The sequence below is a fragment of the Schistocerca nitens genome, chromosome 11 (assembly GCF_023898315.1).
Source record: "Schistocerca nitens isolate TAMUIC-IGC-003100 chromosome 11, iqSchNite1.1, whole genome shotgun sequence".
Taxonomy (NCBI): domain Eukaryota; kingdom Metazoa; phylum Arthropoda; class Insecta; order Orthoptera; family Acrididae; genus Schistocerca; species Schistocerca nitens.
This window is the reverse complement of record NC_064624.1, coordinates 153,725,884-153,740,788: the sequence shown is the minus strand read 5'-3', so window position 1 is coordinate 153,740,788 and position 14,905 is coordinate 153,725,884. Positions and strand designations below refer to the sequence as shown.

Sequence of the window (14,905 nt, the reverse complement as noted above, 5' to 3'; positions counted from 1 at the left end):
ACTAAAATAATCAAATTAAAACAAAGCAATTAGAAAGAAAGCACATTTAATAAATTATTACAATAAAAATTATGCATTTGGATTAAATTCATATTCTAGTAACCACACAGTTCTTTCAACTATCCTTGTTTTCATACAAACAATTGGAATTATTATCTGACACTACATGATAGTTTTCCCACTGATGTTTGTACAGTAGTTACATGATATTTAAAAATAGACAAATAATTAAAATATTTGATGCATAAAATTAATCTTCATTAACTCAGAATTATGTACAGAGCTCTGAAATAAAAATATTTTTCACATGAAATGTGTCACTTAAACTGACAATAGTGCATTGGCATAAAATTTAACAAAGCATGAAAATTTGAATTACTACACAAAAGACCCTTCTGTGTCAAGATACACTGTTGATCCAAATGATTATACCCACTTCCCTAGGAGGAGTGTGTCCTACCCAGTGGCACTGTGGTTGTCACACAGTAATGAAACTATATAACCTGACATGAATGGGTAATCATTCTATTTACGGTATGTATAAAAACTGGCATAAATAATTTGGCCTAAGAGCAGATGGTTTTGCCTGGTGCCTGGGTAAGTGCATCTCACAAACAGCGAATCTGGTTGACTGCTCAGATGCTTCTATCATGAGCCTCTATGGAACATCGTTGACAGATGGTGAAACCACAAATTGACGAAAGGTTGTAGGATGCCCATGCATTATCTAGAACAAGGAGATCAGAACCTAGCTGCTCTGTAAAGTGGGATAGATGACAATCTGTGTAGACAGGAGAAAATGCTTGAGCAGGTTGAAGAGTTTCAAGCTATTCGGCAGACACTGTTGAACATGAGGCCCCAAGATATATAACCGCTTTGTATTCCCAGGTCAATGTTCATGCCCAGATATCCCATCATCCAGATGAACAATTGTTCAATACATGCACCACACAACAGGTGGAGTAACGTGGAGGCAATGTCATGCTATGGGGGATATTCATATGAGGTGCCAAGAAATAGCTGGTCATAATTGAAAGCACGATGACATATGTGGAGAACATGAACATTATTGCAACATCTGCATCACTTAATGCTTCATGTATTTCCTGAGAGTGACATCTTACAGCATGATAACTGTCCAAATCACAAGGTCAGAATCACACTGCAATGGTTTGAGTAGCATGAGCGCTCACACTGCTGCCTTTCCGACCAAGCTCATCTCATATCATGATGAAACGAATGTGGGATGCTAATGCACACGAATTACACTGCAACAAACCAATAGCCTACAATAAATGGGAACTGTGTGAGATGTGTGTACACATGAAGTCCAATTTACTGCTGGAAAACAAAGAATTAATGAGTCCATATCGTACAGAATTACTGTTGTATTGCAGTCTGAAGGTGAATCACAACACTACTAGGCAGATTATAATTTTTGCCTTATCTTTGCATACTTGCCACCGTCAGCTATTTCCTAATGTAGAACTAGCATAGAAAGTTCACATGTATGCAGATAATTGATCACACAAATAGCATTACCATTAAGGAGGCATACCTCAGTAACATGTTTGCATAATCATGACGTTTTTTACATTTCTCCATTGTTGAGATGAATAACCTGAGTGATAGGTATGTAATAAAAATATTTCTGTTGTCGCCTGGGTAGTGCATACACCTTCATGAACATTGAAATGGCAGTTTCTTCGAAATATTTAGCAACATACTGATACATTCTCTTGAATATGGGGTCCTGCCTACTGCATGGAACTTCTACTCATGAGTAAAAGATCTCTCTCAATGCATCAATTTGTGGTAGCCAGATCATTAGAGCATGGAGCATTTACAACAAAAAATTTCAATTCTGTACTTCGTAAGTTGTATTTTGCATGCAACTTCTTCCAATGTGAAGCTGCAAAAAAATTGATTTGTCATTTTTGTAACCTCTGTAGCAAGTATGAGCAATATTCGTAACACTCATAGTCTTCTTTCAACATGTGTACATGTACTGACCACAAGAGTATTTTCAGTGTTCTCCATGTATTATTGCAAGCTTCTAAAGATGACAAACTGGAGTAAAACATTTCCTACAAATAACATCTGTGTAGCCTTTTGTCAGTGTGTAGTGATAACTGTATCTCCAGGATACTCTAGTGATTTACAATTTTCCACAAATACCACAATTGTACGATGATTCACCGGTGTGTACTAATTATTTCTTGAGATTAACAGTGTGACACAAATATTTGCAGCAAGTATCACATTTGTAGGGGATCATTCCTGCGTGTATTAATTTAACCTTCAGATGACCCAGTTCTGAAAACGATTTGGCACAAACATGGAATCTGGTCTGTTCAGTGTGTATTATTGTTCCTTGAGACTGCTCCATTAAGGAAACTATTTACCTTTTACACTACATTTGTAAGGTCTCATTTCAGTGTGTATTAATTCGTGTACCTTCAGATTGCCAGACTGAGTAAAAGATTTTCCACAAACAGTACATCTGTAAGGTCTCGTACCAGTGTGTATTAAAATATGGTTCTTCATATTGCTCGACGTAGCAAACAATTTTCCACAAACATCACATTCGTGGGGGCTCTTTCCTGTGTGTATTAATTCATGTACCTTGAGATTGCTCCAGCGAGTAAACGATTTTCCACAAACGCCGCATTCATGGGGTCTCTTTCCAGTGTGTATTAATAAATGATTCTTGAGATGGCACGACTGAATAAACGATTTTCCACAAACATCGCATTCGTGGGGTCTCTCTACTTTGTGTATTAATTCATGTAACTTGAGATTGCCGGACTGAGTAAAAGATTTTCCACAAACATAACATCTCAAAGGTCTCGTACGAGTGTGTATTAAAATGTGCCTCTTCATATTGCTCGACGTAGTAAACGATTTCCCACAAACATCACATTCGTGGGGTCTCTTTCCTGTGTGTATTAATTCGTGTACCTTGAGATGGCCAGACTGAGTATACGATTTTCCACAAACAGTGCATTTGTAGGGTCTCTTACCTGTGTGTGTTAATACATGCCTCTTGAGATCGCTCGACTCAGTAAACGATTTTCCACAAACATCGCATTCGTGGGGTCTCTTTTCTGTGTGTATTAAGCTATGTTTCTTAAGACTACGTATCAGAGTAAACAATTTACCACAAATATCACATTTGTGATTTCTCTTTGCATTTAGCACAGTGTGGACATTAGCATTATCACTTGTACATAAAATTCCATACTCATGAAATCTTTCGAGTTTCTCTGCAACTTTTGTAACATTACCTGTATTATGTATGTCATTAAAGGATTTCTTTAAAGTTTTCTTGGTTTCCTTGGATGAAGATTTCTTCTCAGCCTGTTCCACGATTCCTTCTCGTACACACTCCAAGGAGATATTGTTTTCATGGTCATCACCGCATTCAGGTTTCTCACTGTTGGCAGCAGATAATGGTTGGTCACCCTCACTCATTCTCAAATGTTCTTTCAGGCAGTCATCAGTGGGATATACCTCACCACATGACTTACACACATATGCAGGTGCCTGCACACCATCAATGTGGATGAAGATATGGATTATGAGTCTGTATTTTGAAGGGAAGCTCTGTAGGCAGAAACTACAGATAAACATATGGAATTCCTTTTCCCTGATGCTGCAACTTAATCTTGTGCCACATAAGCTGTCTTCTTGTGAAGTCCGTATTTTGGTATAGTTATAAGACATACTGAAATCTGTTGACTTCTCTGCATCTATCTCCAGCTTGTCATCGACTACTCCTTGATGTAATGTTTCTTGATATGAAATGTCACAGCTGTCACCAGCACTTTGAATTAAACTGAGGAAGGAGGAAAGAGGTGTGAAATGTTGATTTACATGATACAAAAAAACAGTATTTCACAATCCACAAAATCAGTTACTATAAACCTAAAGTTAAAAATGTATGGGCATCACATATAACTTATTCAGTAAATGTAAGTGATTTAAAATTGTTATGACATTCGGCCAGAACGATAGAATTTTGTACAGTCCATCCTATCATAGTCTTGAGAGAAGTAATGCCAGTAGGTGCATGGTCTACCTGTGTGATATTTGGGTCCAACAATTCCACCTGCAGCTACCCCATTCCATCACAATGGAAATGGACATCTTTGAGCTTCCCAATGAGGTCATTTAAGTGTGGATATGGCTGTGGGTGCATAGGAGCATGCACATATTATTCTATCCTGATTGCTGCTTCTGATTGTTTTGCTTTTGATGGATTTATGGTTTCAAGTAACCAATGGCAGTGAGAAATTACAGTTTGCTTTCATCGAAAACTGAAATTTTGCTGCAGAAGATGGCTATGCAAAGAAACATATTAACAAATTTTTCTGACTTGAGTTCGCTCATAGAGGTCTAACCTTACAAGCTCTGCACCAAATCATCATGATCTCAATTGTGCTGCAGATTGTTGATCACTGTTTTCTTGGGTATACTGCAGATCACATAGTTGCGGTAAGGTTAGGACACGAGTTTAAATTCAAGGACAAAACCTGTCATCTGCCACAGTTTAGTCATAGGTCACTTAAAAGCTGTGTTTGTGTGTTGCCTATAACCGAGCAGTAGCTGATAGTGGATGTAGCAACACTGCAGTGGCAAGTGACACATCAGCTATCAAGTAGTTATAATCAGACTACAGTAAAAGTTTTTTCTTTGTGATTAATAAAAATCTTTGCAGTTAATTACTACATTGCACAGAACAGTTATACGCTCTGTCATTGACGCCATACATCAGAAATCTTTCTTGAAGAGAAACTCACAGTAAAATAGGCTTCTGTCTAGTATCTCCAGACACTAAGTTATTGTAGAATATTATATCACACTGACTACAGTAATGTATGCTGAATTTAAAATGATCACATCTTTTGTGTATGCCCTATGTAGGTATATTCCTTATACAGTTGCTTCCACATAGGACAGATTGTAAGAGTAGATACCTGGTATCCCCTAATCTAAGTGGCTGGAAACACCTCCCACTTTCAAAGCTTACAGATGGCATACATGGCAGGCACTAACTTTCCCCAAACACTCCTATGAACACATGAACACACATACAAGGAGTACACAGCCACAATTACACATGTTTCCAACATATCAGATTAGGGAAAGCCATTCACATTCTCAGCGTGGAGCAATATCCTTCACATGTACACTGGATGTGAGTGCATAGGTTCTTGGATTCTACAGACCAGGTATGCCACATGCTGATCGAACTTTTTTTGTAATTTGGCTTACAGTTGGTGAGGGCGACATTACAGTAATTGTTGTGCAATGTATCATTTTCCCTTGGGTTCAGTAGAAGGGGCAAGATTGCTTTCTCACATAAAGCTGAAGTTTTCCTACTAGTTCAGCTGGTATGTAACACAACTTGAAAATAAAAAGTAATATCTAGGTTTGTGGGATTACATCCACATTGTCTGAGCTATCTTCTATTCTCCCCTCTGGTGTTCAGATTTGTTCCTGCCTGATACAGCAGTTTTATGGGCTATCACAACAATAATAAATCCTCCTTGTTGCTACTCATATTTCTGTTGAGCCAGCTGATGAAAGAAATTATGTAGACAGCTGTTCTGGGCTAAATATTCACTGTAGATGAACAGTATTGGAACTATCACCAAGCTTGTCAGGAGGTGAATACTGTGAGTTGACACTTGGTTCCACAACAGGACAAGTGCTCCAACAGTGTGGTGAATCTACCTTGCAATAATCATGGTCTGGCAAGATGTAAGAAATTTTTGAATATCATTAGATGGTGAAACAATCCTCTGTTTGCTCTATGTGGTACTCACCTAAATGACCTTTTGACATGCCCATGTGTGTGGGTTAAAATTATAATGAAGCAGGCTTAGAGATAAGTAGTGAGAAAATAAATAACTGTGCTGAAGACATAGCTTATCTCACAACCCACCACAAGATGCTGGCAATACACCTGTGTATTACTGACATTAATATTTCCTACAAATGAAATGATTTGTATATTTTAGGACAATATTAGCATTGCTTCTTGCAAAGAGGATCTGGGCAAGTCAAAACAAAATCTACTGTTATTGTTGAATAACTGCCCTAAGAATTTATACAGCTAGTGTCTGATCTCAGCGCTCACTTATGCCTCATACACAGCAAATAACAGGTTGTCCATCCACCAGTCCTTACCACCCCCCCCCCCCCAGTGTCAGCCAGTCAGATACTGTGCCCTGACAGCATGTGAGTACTGGAACATTTATGATGAAGCGACTCACGTGAAATACAGTGATCTTCTACAAATAAAAAGTTTCATTTACTCTACATGTGCTATCAAACCATGAATGTTCCATTGCAGTATAGGAGTAATTAAACCAATGGTAAGCTTTTGTGTTATTACTACAAGGCATTAGGGAGATGACACTTTGAGAGTTTTTGCTGTGGAATTTGGTGGTTCCACCACAAAAGCATCAAAGTTTGCATCAGGGGCTGAGTCTACATGTGATTCATGGGATAGGGTGTATGTAGCTGATTCTCTGGAAGTCTTTAGTCTCATTATTTTGACAGTTATTGTTTCCTGTATGTTTTTTCTCCAATGAGTGTGGTGGTAGCTTTAGATTTCAAATATTTTCTATCTTGTTCTGTTGGGATAGTGTAGAACATCAGGTAACACCCCTATCAGTTGCCGCAACCCCCAAGCCACCATCAAATGTGTTCTTGAAGACTTTGCTAGTGGAAGTTCCAACACTGAATATACCAAGATGCCTCATTGGAACAACCTTCCCATGACAAAAGTGAATGACACAGCAAATTGCAATGCTTATGTTCCTGATTCATATGCAGCTTTCTGCTATTTCTCATAGAGTTCTTGTCCTTTAAATGACACAGTGAAATCCCACAACAAAGCTTGTGATGTTTGTGACTTACGGCATCATGTCAAGGCTCATTACATGAGCAGTTACACATGATGTTAACCCGATGAACTTGAGTTTAGTATTATATTTATCAACTGCAGCTTACCATTTTAGTTATTGTTGACTCAGTTCCATAGGCAAGACAGATAAAATGGCAAAACTATCCACAATTGTACAGACACATATAATTACCAGCTGTGTCAATTATGAACAAATTAAAAGAATGTGTCAGCTTGTATCTAGATAGAATTTTGAACTGGTGTAAGCATTGCCAACTAACTTCAAACATTAGGATTAAAATAGTGTATTTCACAAAAATGAAAAACACAGTGTCCTATCGCTACTCTCATAAATTCTTGAGTGTAGCTATATGTGGAGATACCAATGCAATCAACACATTGGTTCAGTTGTAGGTACAGCAGTCAGTCCATTGCTATGATACCAGAGAATCCATTGCTAGGATACCACAGAAATCCAATCATGCTATAAAGGTGATGCTTTCAAAACAACTGTGTGACTCTCCTCAAAACATTGCTAAAGGGTGTGTGATGCATATTAAATAGGTCTAACCATAGATATTAATCTTTTACTTCACAGTGCTTTTCAAGGAACGGATGTAGATCTAGACATAGCAGCCACACTCATCTGTGAGCATTTACTCGGTGAAAAATGGTAAATGTTTACCATGGATATACACAATAAATGCAGAATTAAATTATTTCCTAAAAATGATTTTGCAACCTCATGAGCCCAGGCTTCCTATACAACAGGTCAAGTGGATACTACAGTTCCAACACCAGAAAAGCATAGCCACAATTTGGGATGAAAACATATTGTGCCAGGAACAAAGACCTTTACTGAACACAAACGAAGATCTGATAGTGAACTACAGACAGTATAGCAGAATATTTCACTATGCACAGTTTCTTGTCTTTCGAAGTAGGTAGAGCTCTCTCTACCTTGCGAAAGATAATTAAGTCCAGGGAGTTATTTGTCTCTTGCTCTTACTTCTATTCAGTATTATGGTTTTTTAGAGAAAATTATTAACACAAAGTTTAATTCTCCATCCACACTGTGTGCCTTGTATACCTATTGATAACATTTGCCCTGAAATTTCACTCTAATTCTGTGATGACAATACTTTCCTCCTATGATTTGAACACAACTGATCAATATTCATTTTACTGTGATGGCCAGATAGATCACTATCAGTTTTGCTCCCAAATCAGCCAAGTTTTCAATGTGTGCATTAAGTTCTTTTGGGGAATTTTACTGTGTTAGATTTCCCAAATGCAGACATTGGTGATTCTAGGTGTCCTTGGTTAGTAGCTTCTCACAAGTCGCAAAAGACGACTCACCAATTAAGTCTTCATGGTCTTACTAAAGCTGCCTACAGTTGCGTTATGAAAATTAAGATCATGATGATCGCCTGTAAACTGTCAATACAACAAACTTATGTTTCCCAAGCCACATTGCTGAAACAGTATTCAAAGACCTGTTCACCCCAACATTCATTAATCTGAAGGGGCTGAAACTTGACTAGTTTTTGGAAATATAACACTCACCCTTTTGTCTTACTTGTTCTACATGGCAGGACATTAGCTTGTACCCATCACATTGAATTTCTATGACTTCCATGTCACATTCAATTACAATAGTTAGCACTACACAGCTGCTGAAACTTCACCTGCACTTTTGTTCTTTTTGTATAAAAGAAGTACACTCTTTTTCTTAAGGAACAGACACACAAACCAGCTGTTTTATAGAATGTGTTACTAACCCTACTGCTTTTTAATATTTTTACTTAATAATAATGAACAATAATGTACATGTCAAACATCATGCTTAACATGAAATCACTTAAGGTGAATATTTCATTAACACTAGCAAAATATCGGTACGGGCAGTGATGTACATGGTATTATATGTTTTACTGGTTAAAAAATTTCAGTCAGCATGAATTGCAAACTGTTTTCTAGTCTGTTGCAGCATTACATTTTTCATTAGACCTGAACTGTCAATGTTTTTTCCTAATGTTTCTCTAGCTGACCTTTGTGCATAAAATTGCTCAATAATCACCATCAACAAGGAAAAAAATTATAACACCAACAGTGTGAAAAACTAGATTCCATCAACAAGTGCCATTCCATGTTGAGATGTGCTTTTACATTCTTTAAATAGTGCCAGTATTAGTAACATTGAGTTCCAAGCAGTAAAAGGGTTGTCATGCAATAGGAAGCACACAGCATAGATCAGCAAGTGAAACTAAAAATTCTGCAGGAAGCAGACCATGGTGTATTGAAAAACAGCACAATTGGCAGAAAGCTTAGACTCAGCAAATCTGCATTATCCGCACGACTTAAATGTAGAGTTCTTAATTCTGCTGCACTGGGTTCCAGGTGCAAATCAAAGTGACTTCACAGAGTTATGTATGAAGATGCAGAACTTTTACAGTGGTTCCGCTATATGTGCATTTCCAATGTATCTGAGTGGAACTATAATTTAGTCAACAACAAATGAGACTGCAGAAAATTTAGACATTCAAAACAGACTTCAGTTGTTATGCTTGTTGCCTGTGTAACTTCCAAAGGAAAGGCCTAATTTCATGCTCAGTGATTGGCAATGAAATGAATAAAATTGATGAAGAAGGGGCAACCATCGGTTGCATGAATTTGACCAAGTGAGAGAAAAGTTTGCCGTATCTTCTGCCAGCAATGCAGACAAAGCTGGGGTTTCTTTACAACTTCTGCCAAGTCAAACCCACAAAATAAAAGGTGACATGTGGCATGGAGGGGCCAGCAGTAAACAATGTTTAACTGCTGTACTTGTCTGCAATTCATATGACATAGATAAACAACATTCTTGGGTCATCAGTAAATCTGAGAAATTGATATGTTTCAAGAACATGTAATTAATGCTTTACTTTGCACCTACTCTCACTATTGAAAAGCGTGGATTGACAGTTAATAATAAATGGTTTCTTTTGCTTTAATATTAACTAATGTAAATGTTCACTTTTTACTTAAAATACATTGAGTTGCCTTCTGCCTTTGAATCAAGGCATTACTGCTGCTATGAAAACATTGTATCGCAAGCCACTTGCGCAATCTGTATTGCAGAAAACTAGATGGAAACAACAATTTGGATAGCATTGGATGCAATACAAGCTGGGAATCAGTTCCATCAGTTTCCTCATAACACTTACAGAAGTGTTTTAGCAATGCCTCGAGACAATATGTTGGCAAGTTAGATGGTAACAACAATATCACTTTGCCTGACAATGGAATATTTTGCAACACATTTCAAATACTGAACCTGATGTACAAACATTTCTGTCCGAGGTGCAAAATACATCACAAGAATGTGAGGAGGACAAGACCATTCTGCCTACCCACCATGAAGTGTTAAATGCCTTTGACAGTTTAGAAAGTTTTGCTTCAACATCTGACCTGATCATTCGTTTTACAGGAGTTCTTACAGCTGGCTATGATGTTAGCAAGCATTTTAGTTTCTTTCTGTGACAGCACAATGTGCTGAATGTTTGCCATTAGAAAATTATCTAAGAGTACAATTTTCAGGCATTTTTGTTCCTCTCTGTGACAGCACAACGTACTAGATTTTTACTATTAGAAAATTATTGAAGTGTATAATTTTTTCAAGTTACAGTACAGAATTTAATGCAAGGGTTTTAGTTTTCATTTTTGCTGTTTGTGTTGTTATTGCAAACCAACGTTATAAATGGGACTGATGTATGGTGTAATATAGCAAAGCTACTTTTTAATCTTCTGCAACAACAGAATAGTAGATATAGTAGTGTTTTCTAGGATAACATGCATAATATTGCTCTAGTCTGTATATACTATATATGTTTAATATATAGAAGAAATAGGACTCCAAACATAGAACTTTTTAAAAATAACTTCTGTATTTTGGTCCCTAAGGGTTATTGTTTGTTTTCCTTTCACATGGAGTAAGTAAAAATTTATACTGCTCAAAAAAATTCTACAGTGAATAATAAAAACGTACCTTAAACTATCAGATGCATTTCTTAATGAAGCTGCCACCTGAAACATTACAAAGAATTACTGGAGATTTAAAACTGATGAAACAGTATACAAATAAAATTGTGTTACCACCCACTAACATCTGATCGTTCCAAACAATACTTGGAAATAATATTATCAAAGTGTGTGTGTGTGTGTGTGTGTGTGTGTGTGTGTGTGTGTGTGTGTGTGTGTGTGTGTGTGTGTGTGTTGAGGTTTACGGGCGCTAAACAGCGTGGTCATCAGCGCCCAAACGCATAAACAGGAACACATGCAGTGAAGGGACTAAGACGAACAGCGAACAAGGAGAATGGTTAAAAGACACAGACCTGACACAGTTCCAAATCCTCACATACAGAGGCAAAACAACAGGAGAAGGAACACACTAAAAAGGAAGGGAAACAAGGAAAAGAGAACAGAAACTGAAGGGAAACAAGGAGGTAATCGTGACTGGCAGACCTCTTACCTAAAACCTGGGTGAGGCAGTCACCCAGCAGCACATTAAAACCCTGTCCCTAAAATCCGAGGCAACAAATTGGACAGGACACAAAACCGTAATACCTTAAGTACAGTCGTTACGTCATCTTGTAAAATAGAGGGCAAATCCGGTGGCAAGGAAACCACCGCCCTCTGGTCAGAGAATAAAAGACAGTCAAGTAAAATGTGGCGGACAGTAATCTGGACACCACAAGCACTGCAGATTGGGGGGTCCTTCCGCCGGAGTAAAAAACCATGAGTTAAGGGACTGTGCCCGATGCGGAGGTGAATGAGGAGAACCTCATCCCGCCTGCATGATGTAGGATGTACGCCATGGCCGCGTGGTGGCCTTGACCAGATGCAGCTTATTTTCACCGACTGCCAGCCACTCCTCTTCCCACTGACGCAGAACGTGAAAACGCAGGAGGGAGGTAACAGCATGGAGGGGGACGGCACATGCAACAGCGTGAGGGAGGGAACATGCATCTATGGCAGCCACATCCGCCAGTTCGTTGCCCCTAATACACACGTGCCCCAGCACCCAGCAGAAGGAAACCTCCTTCCCCTGCCGTTGCAGGTGAAGTAGGGCATCATGGATGTTCTGGACGACCGTATCCGCTGGGTACAAGTGTTGCATGGTCTGAAGGGCACTCAGGGAGTCAGAACAGATGAGGAACTTAAGACCGGGAACACATCTCATCTGCTCCAATGCCCGCAAGATTGCAAACAATTCGGCATCGAAGATGGTAAACACCGCAGGAAGCCGTAACTTGACGACTCGATCAGGGAAAACAACAGCATAACCAACACAGTCCCCTGTTTAGAGCCATCCGTAAATACTGGTACATGGTCGGGATGCTGGTTTAAAATATCATAAAATAAGGAGGTAAAAACAAACACAGGAGTGCAGCTCCTCCGGTACTCCGACAAGGCTAAAAGGACAATGGGCCTCTGGAGGAACCAGGGAGGCAGGCAAGTAAAACCTTGTTGTTGGGGGGCCACGCGCTCCACACCAAGGGACTCAAGCAAATGCTTGGCACGAATCCCAAATGGTCTCGTTGCCCTGGGACGACTGGAAAAGAGACGTTCCATAGGCGGTCGGGCAACGGTAGGGTACGCAGGGGAGGTAGGACAGGCAAGGAATTGACACACCCATCGCACCATGAGGAGTTTCCGCCCGATGGTGAGCGGTGGTTCCGCTGCCTCAGCACATAGGCTGGGGATGGGACTGGTACGGAAGGCACCAGTGGCCAGCCTGATACCCTCATGGTGTACTGCGTCAAGAATCTTCAGATACGAAGGCCTTGCTGACCCATACATGGTGCAACCATAGTGAAGACGCGATCGGACGAAAGCCCTATAAAACTGCAGCAGACACGCGCGATCTGCTCCCCAGGACCGATGGCTCAGACACTTCACTTCAAAATATTCAGTGCCTTCAGGGCCCGCACCTTGAGGTCTTTAAGGTGAGGCAACCACGACAACTTGGAATCAAAAGTGAGGCCCAGGAACCGCACAGTGTCGCTAAAATGAAGAACGGTGTCCCTCAGACGCAATTCAGGGGAGGTAAAAAGACGTCAAGAACGATTAAAATGAAAACACACACATTTGTCTGCAGAAAAGGTAAAACCCGTCTTCGCAGTCCATGCCTCTAATCACTGTATCGTAAGCTGCAACTGCCGACTGGCAGTGACAAGACTGGAGGAAGAACAGAAAACAGCAAAATCGTCCACAAACAAGGAGCATTGGGCAGGACTCCGGATAGTGGACGTGATACTGTTAATGGCGACGGCAAAGAGGGTGACACTTAAAACGCTTCCCTGAGGAACACCATTTTCCTGCACATAAGAATCAGACAGCACATTACCAACCCTATATCAAAAGAGGCGGTGGGAAAGAAAGGACCGAATGAAGATGGGGAGACGGCCACGAAAGCCCCACTCATGGAGTTGATTGAGGATATGGCGGCGCCAAGTAGTGTCATACGCCTTATGAATGTCAAAGAAGACACCGAGACAATGCTGGTTACGCAGAAAGGCCTGCTGGATGGCTGCCTCAAGCAAGGTCAAGTTATCTATAGTTGAACGACATCTCCGAAAGCCACACTGAGAGGGGCTAAGGAGCTGCCTGGTCTCGAGCAGCCAAACCAGGCAACGGTTGACCATGCGTTCCAACGTCTTCCCGACACAGCTCGTCAAAGCAATACTCCGATAACTACTGGGATGCGTTCGATCCTTCCCCGGTTTGAGGAGGGGAATCAAAATCGCCTCCCGCCACGAGTCAGGGTACGTGCCGGATAACCATATCATATTAAAACAATTCAGGAAAACTTCCTTGTAAGGCAGTAACAAGTGCTGCAGCATGCTGTACCGGATTTGATCATGACCAGGCACAGTATCATGAGCCACAGACAGCGCCGAATCCAGTTCCCACATTGTGAAGGGGCAGTTGTAGGGCTCAGAATTTGGAGACCGGAAGTCCAAGTGACCCCTCTTGATGGCAGTGCGGTAGCGGCAGAAATCTGGATCACAGTTAATAGTGGCGGTAGATGCCGCAAAATGCATGGCCAGTGTCTGGGCAATGTCTCTCGGCGCCGTGAGTAGACTTCCCTGATGCAGCAATGCCGTGACAGGTAGTTGGCTGCCTTTCCTGGAAATCCTCCTGATGGCTTCCCATACTTTCGTAGAATTAGTGGAGCGGGAGATGGAGTTCAAGAACGATTGCTATGACCATCGTTTGCTCTCTTTAATCACGCGCCGCGCTTTGGCCCTTGCCACCCGAAAGGCCACAAGATTGTCAGCTGAGGGACGGTACTTTAAGCGGCGCAGAGCTGCACGGTGGGCTCGGATGGCTGAGCAGCACTCAGTGGTCCACCAAGGGACAGGACACCTCTTGGGATGACCGGATGACTGTGGGATTGACAATTCAGCAGCATGGGAGATCACAGCTGTAACATGGTCTACCCATTCGTGGACGCTGGCACGGTGTTCCAAAACAGCCAGTTGGCTGAAAAGTGTCCAGTCAGCTCGGCAGAGGTGCCACCTCTGGTAATGCCATAGCCTCATCCAGGAGGCGAATCCAAAGGCGGAAGTGGTCACTAGAAAGGAGGTCAGCAGCAACCTCCCACAGAGCAGAATCCACGAGTGCTGGAGATCGAAAGGAAAGGTCAATAGCTGATGACGACCCAGAAGCAGTACAGAAATGAGTGGGAGCACCAGAGTTGAGGATGCACTGTTCTTCAGACATCATGAGGCTTTCCAGAATGCGACCCCTGGGGCAAGTAGTCGAAGAGCCCCATAAGACATTATGAGCATTGAAGTCCCCCAGAAGAAGAAATGGGTGGGGGAGTTGGCTAATAAGGTCTGCGAGAGCCTCAGAGTCTATCGCATCCTGAGGTGGTAAGTAAAGTGAACATACTGTGAGCCTCCACCCCACAAGAAGGTCACAACTGCAACTGCTTGCAAGTCT

General features: G+C 40.8%; 2 protein-coding genes across 5 annotated transcripts in view; both read right to left on the bottom strand.

Moving 5' to 3' along the window:
• Positions 1–14,905, bottom strand: part of LOC126213373 (zinc finger protein OZF-like) — a 190,951-nt gene that overhangs the window by 132,609 nt on the left and 43,437 nt on the right. The window contains exons 5-6 of one of the 4 annotated variants that reach the window (XR_007541153.1): positions 10,944–10,981; positions 1,559–3,838 (exon numbers count right to left, since the gene is read on the bottom strand). Coding sequence is in view for 3 of the 4 variants with exons in the window: in XM_049941079.1 (XP_049797036.1) it covers positions 2,398–3,838; positions 10,944–10,981 (1,479 nt within the window). In the remaining variant the exon portion in view is untranslated. Of the gene's footprint in view, positions 1–178; positions 3,839–10,943; positions 10,982–14,905 lie in introns of those variants that run through there. The other 3 variants (XM_049941079.1, XM_049941078.1, XM_049941081.1) reach the window with 3 other exon arrangements.
• LOC126213370 (zinc finger protein ZFP2-like) overlaps positions 119–14,905 on the bottom strand; it is a 224,982-nt gene continuing 210,195 nt past the window's right edge. The window contains exon 7 of the mRNA XM_049941072.1: positions 119–285. Coding sequence (XP_049797029.1) covers positions 272–285 — 14 coding nt within the window. The 3' untranslated portion in view covers positions 119–271. The remainder of the gene's footprint in view (positions 286–14,905) is intronic.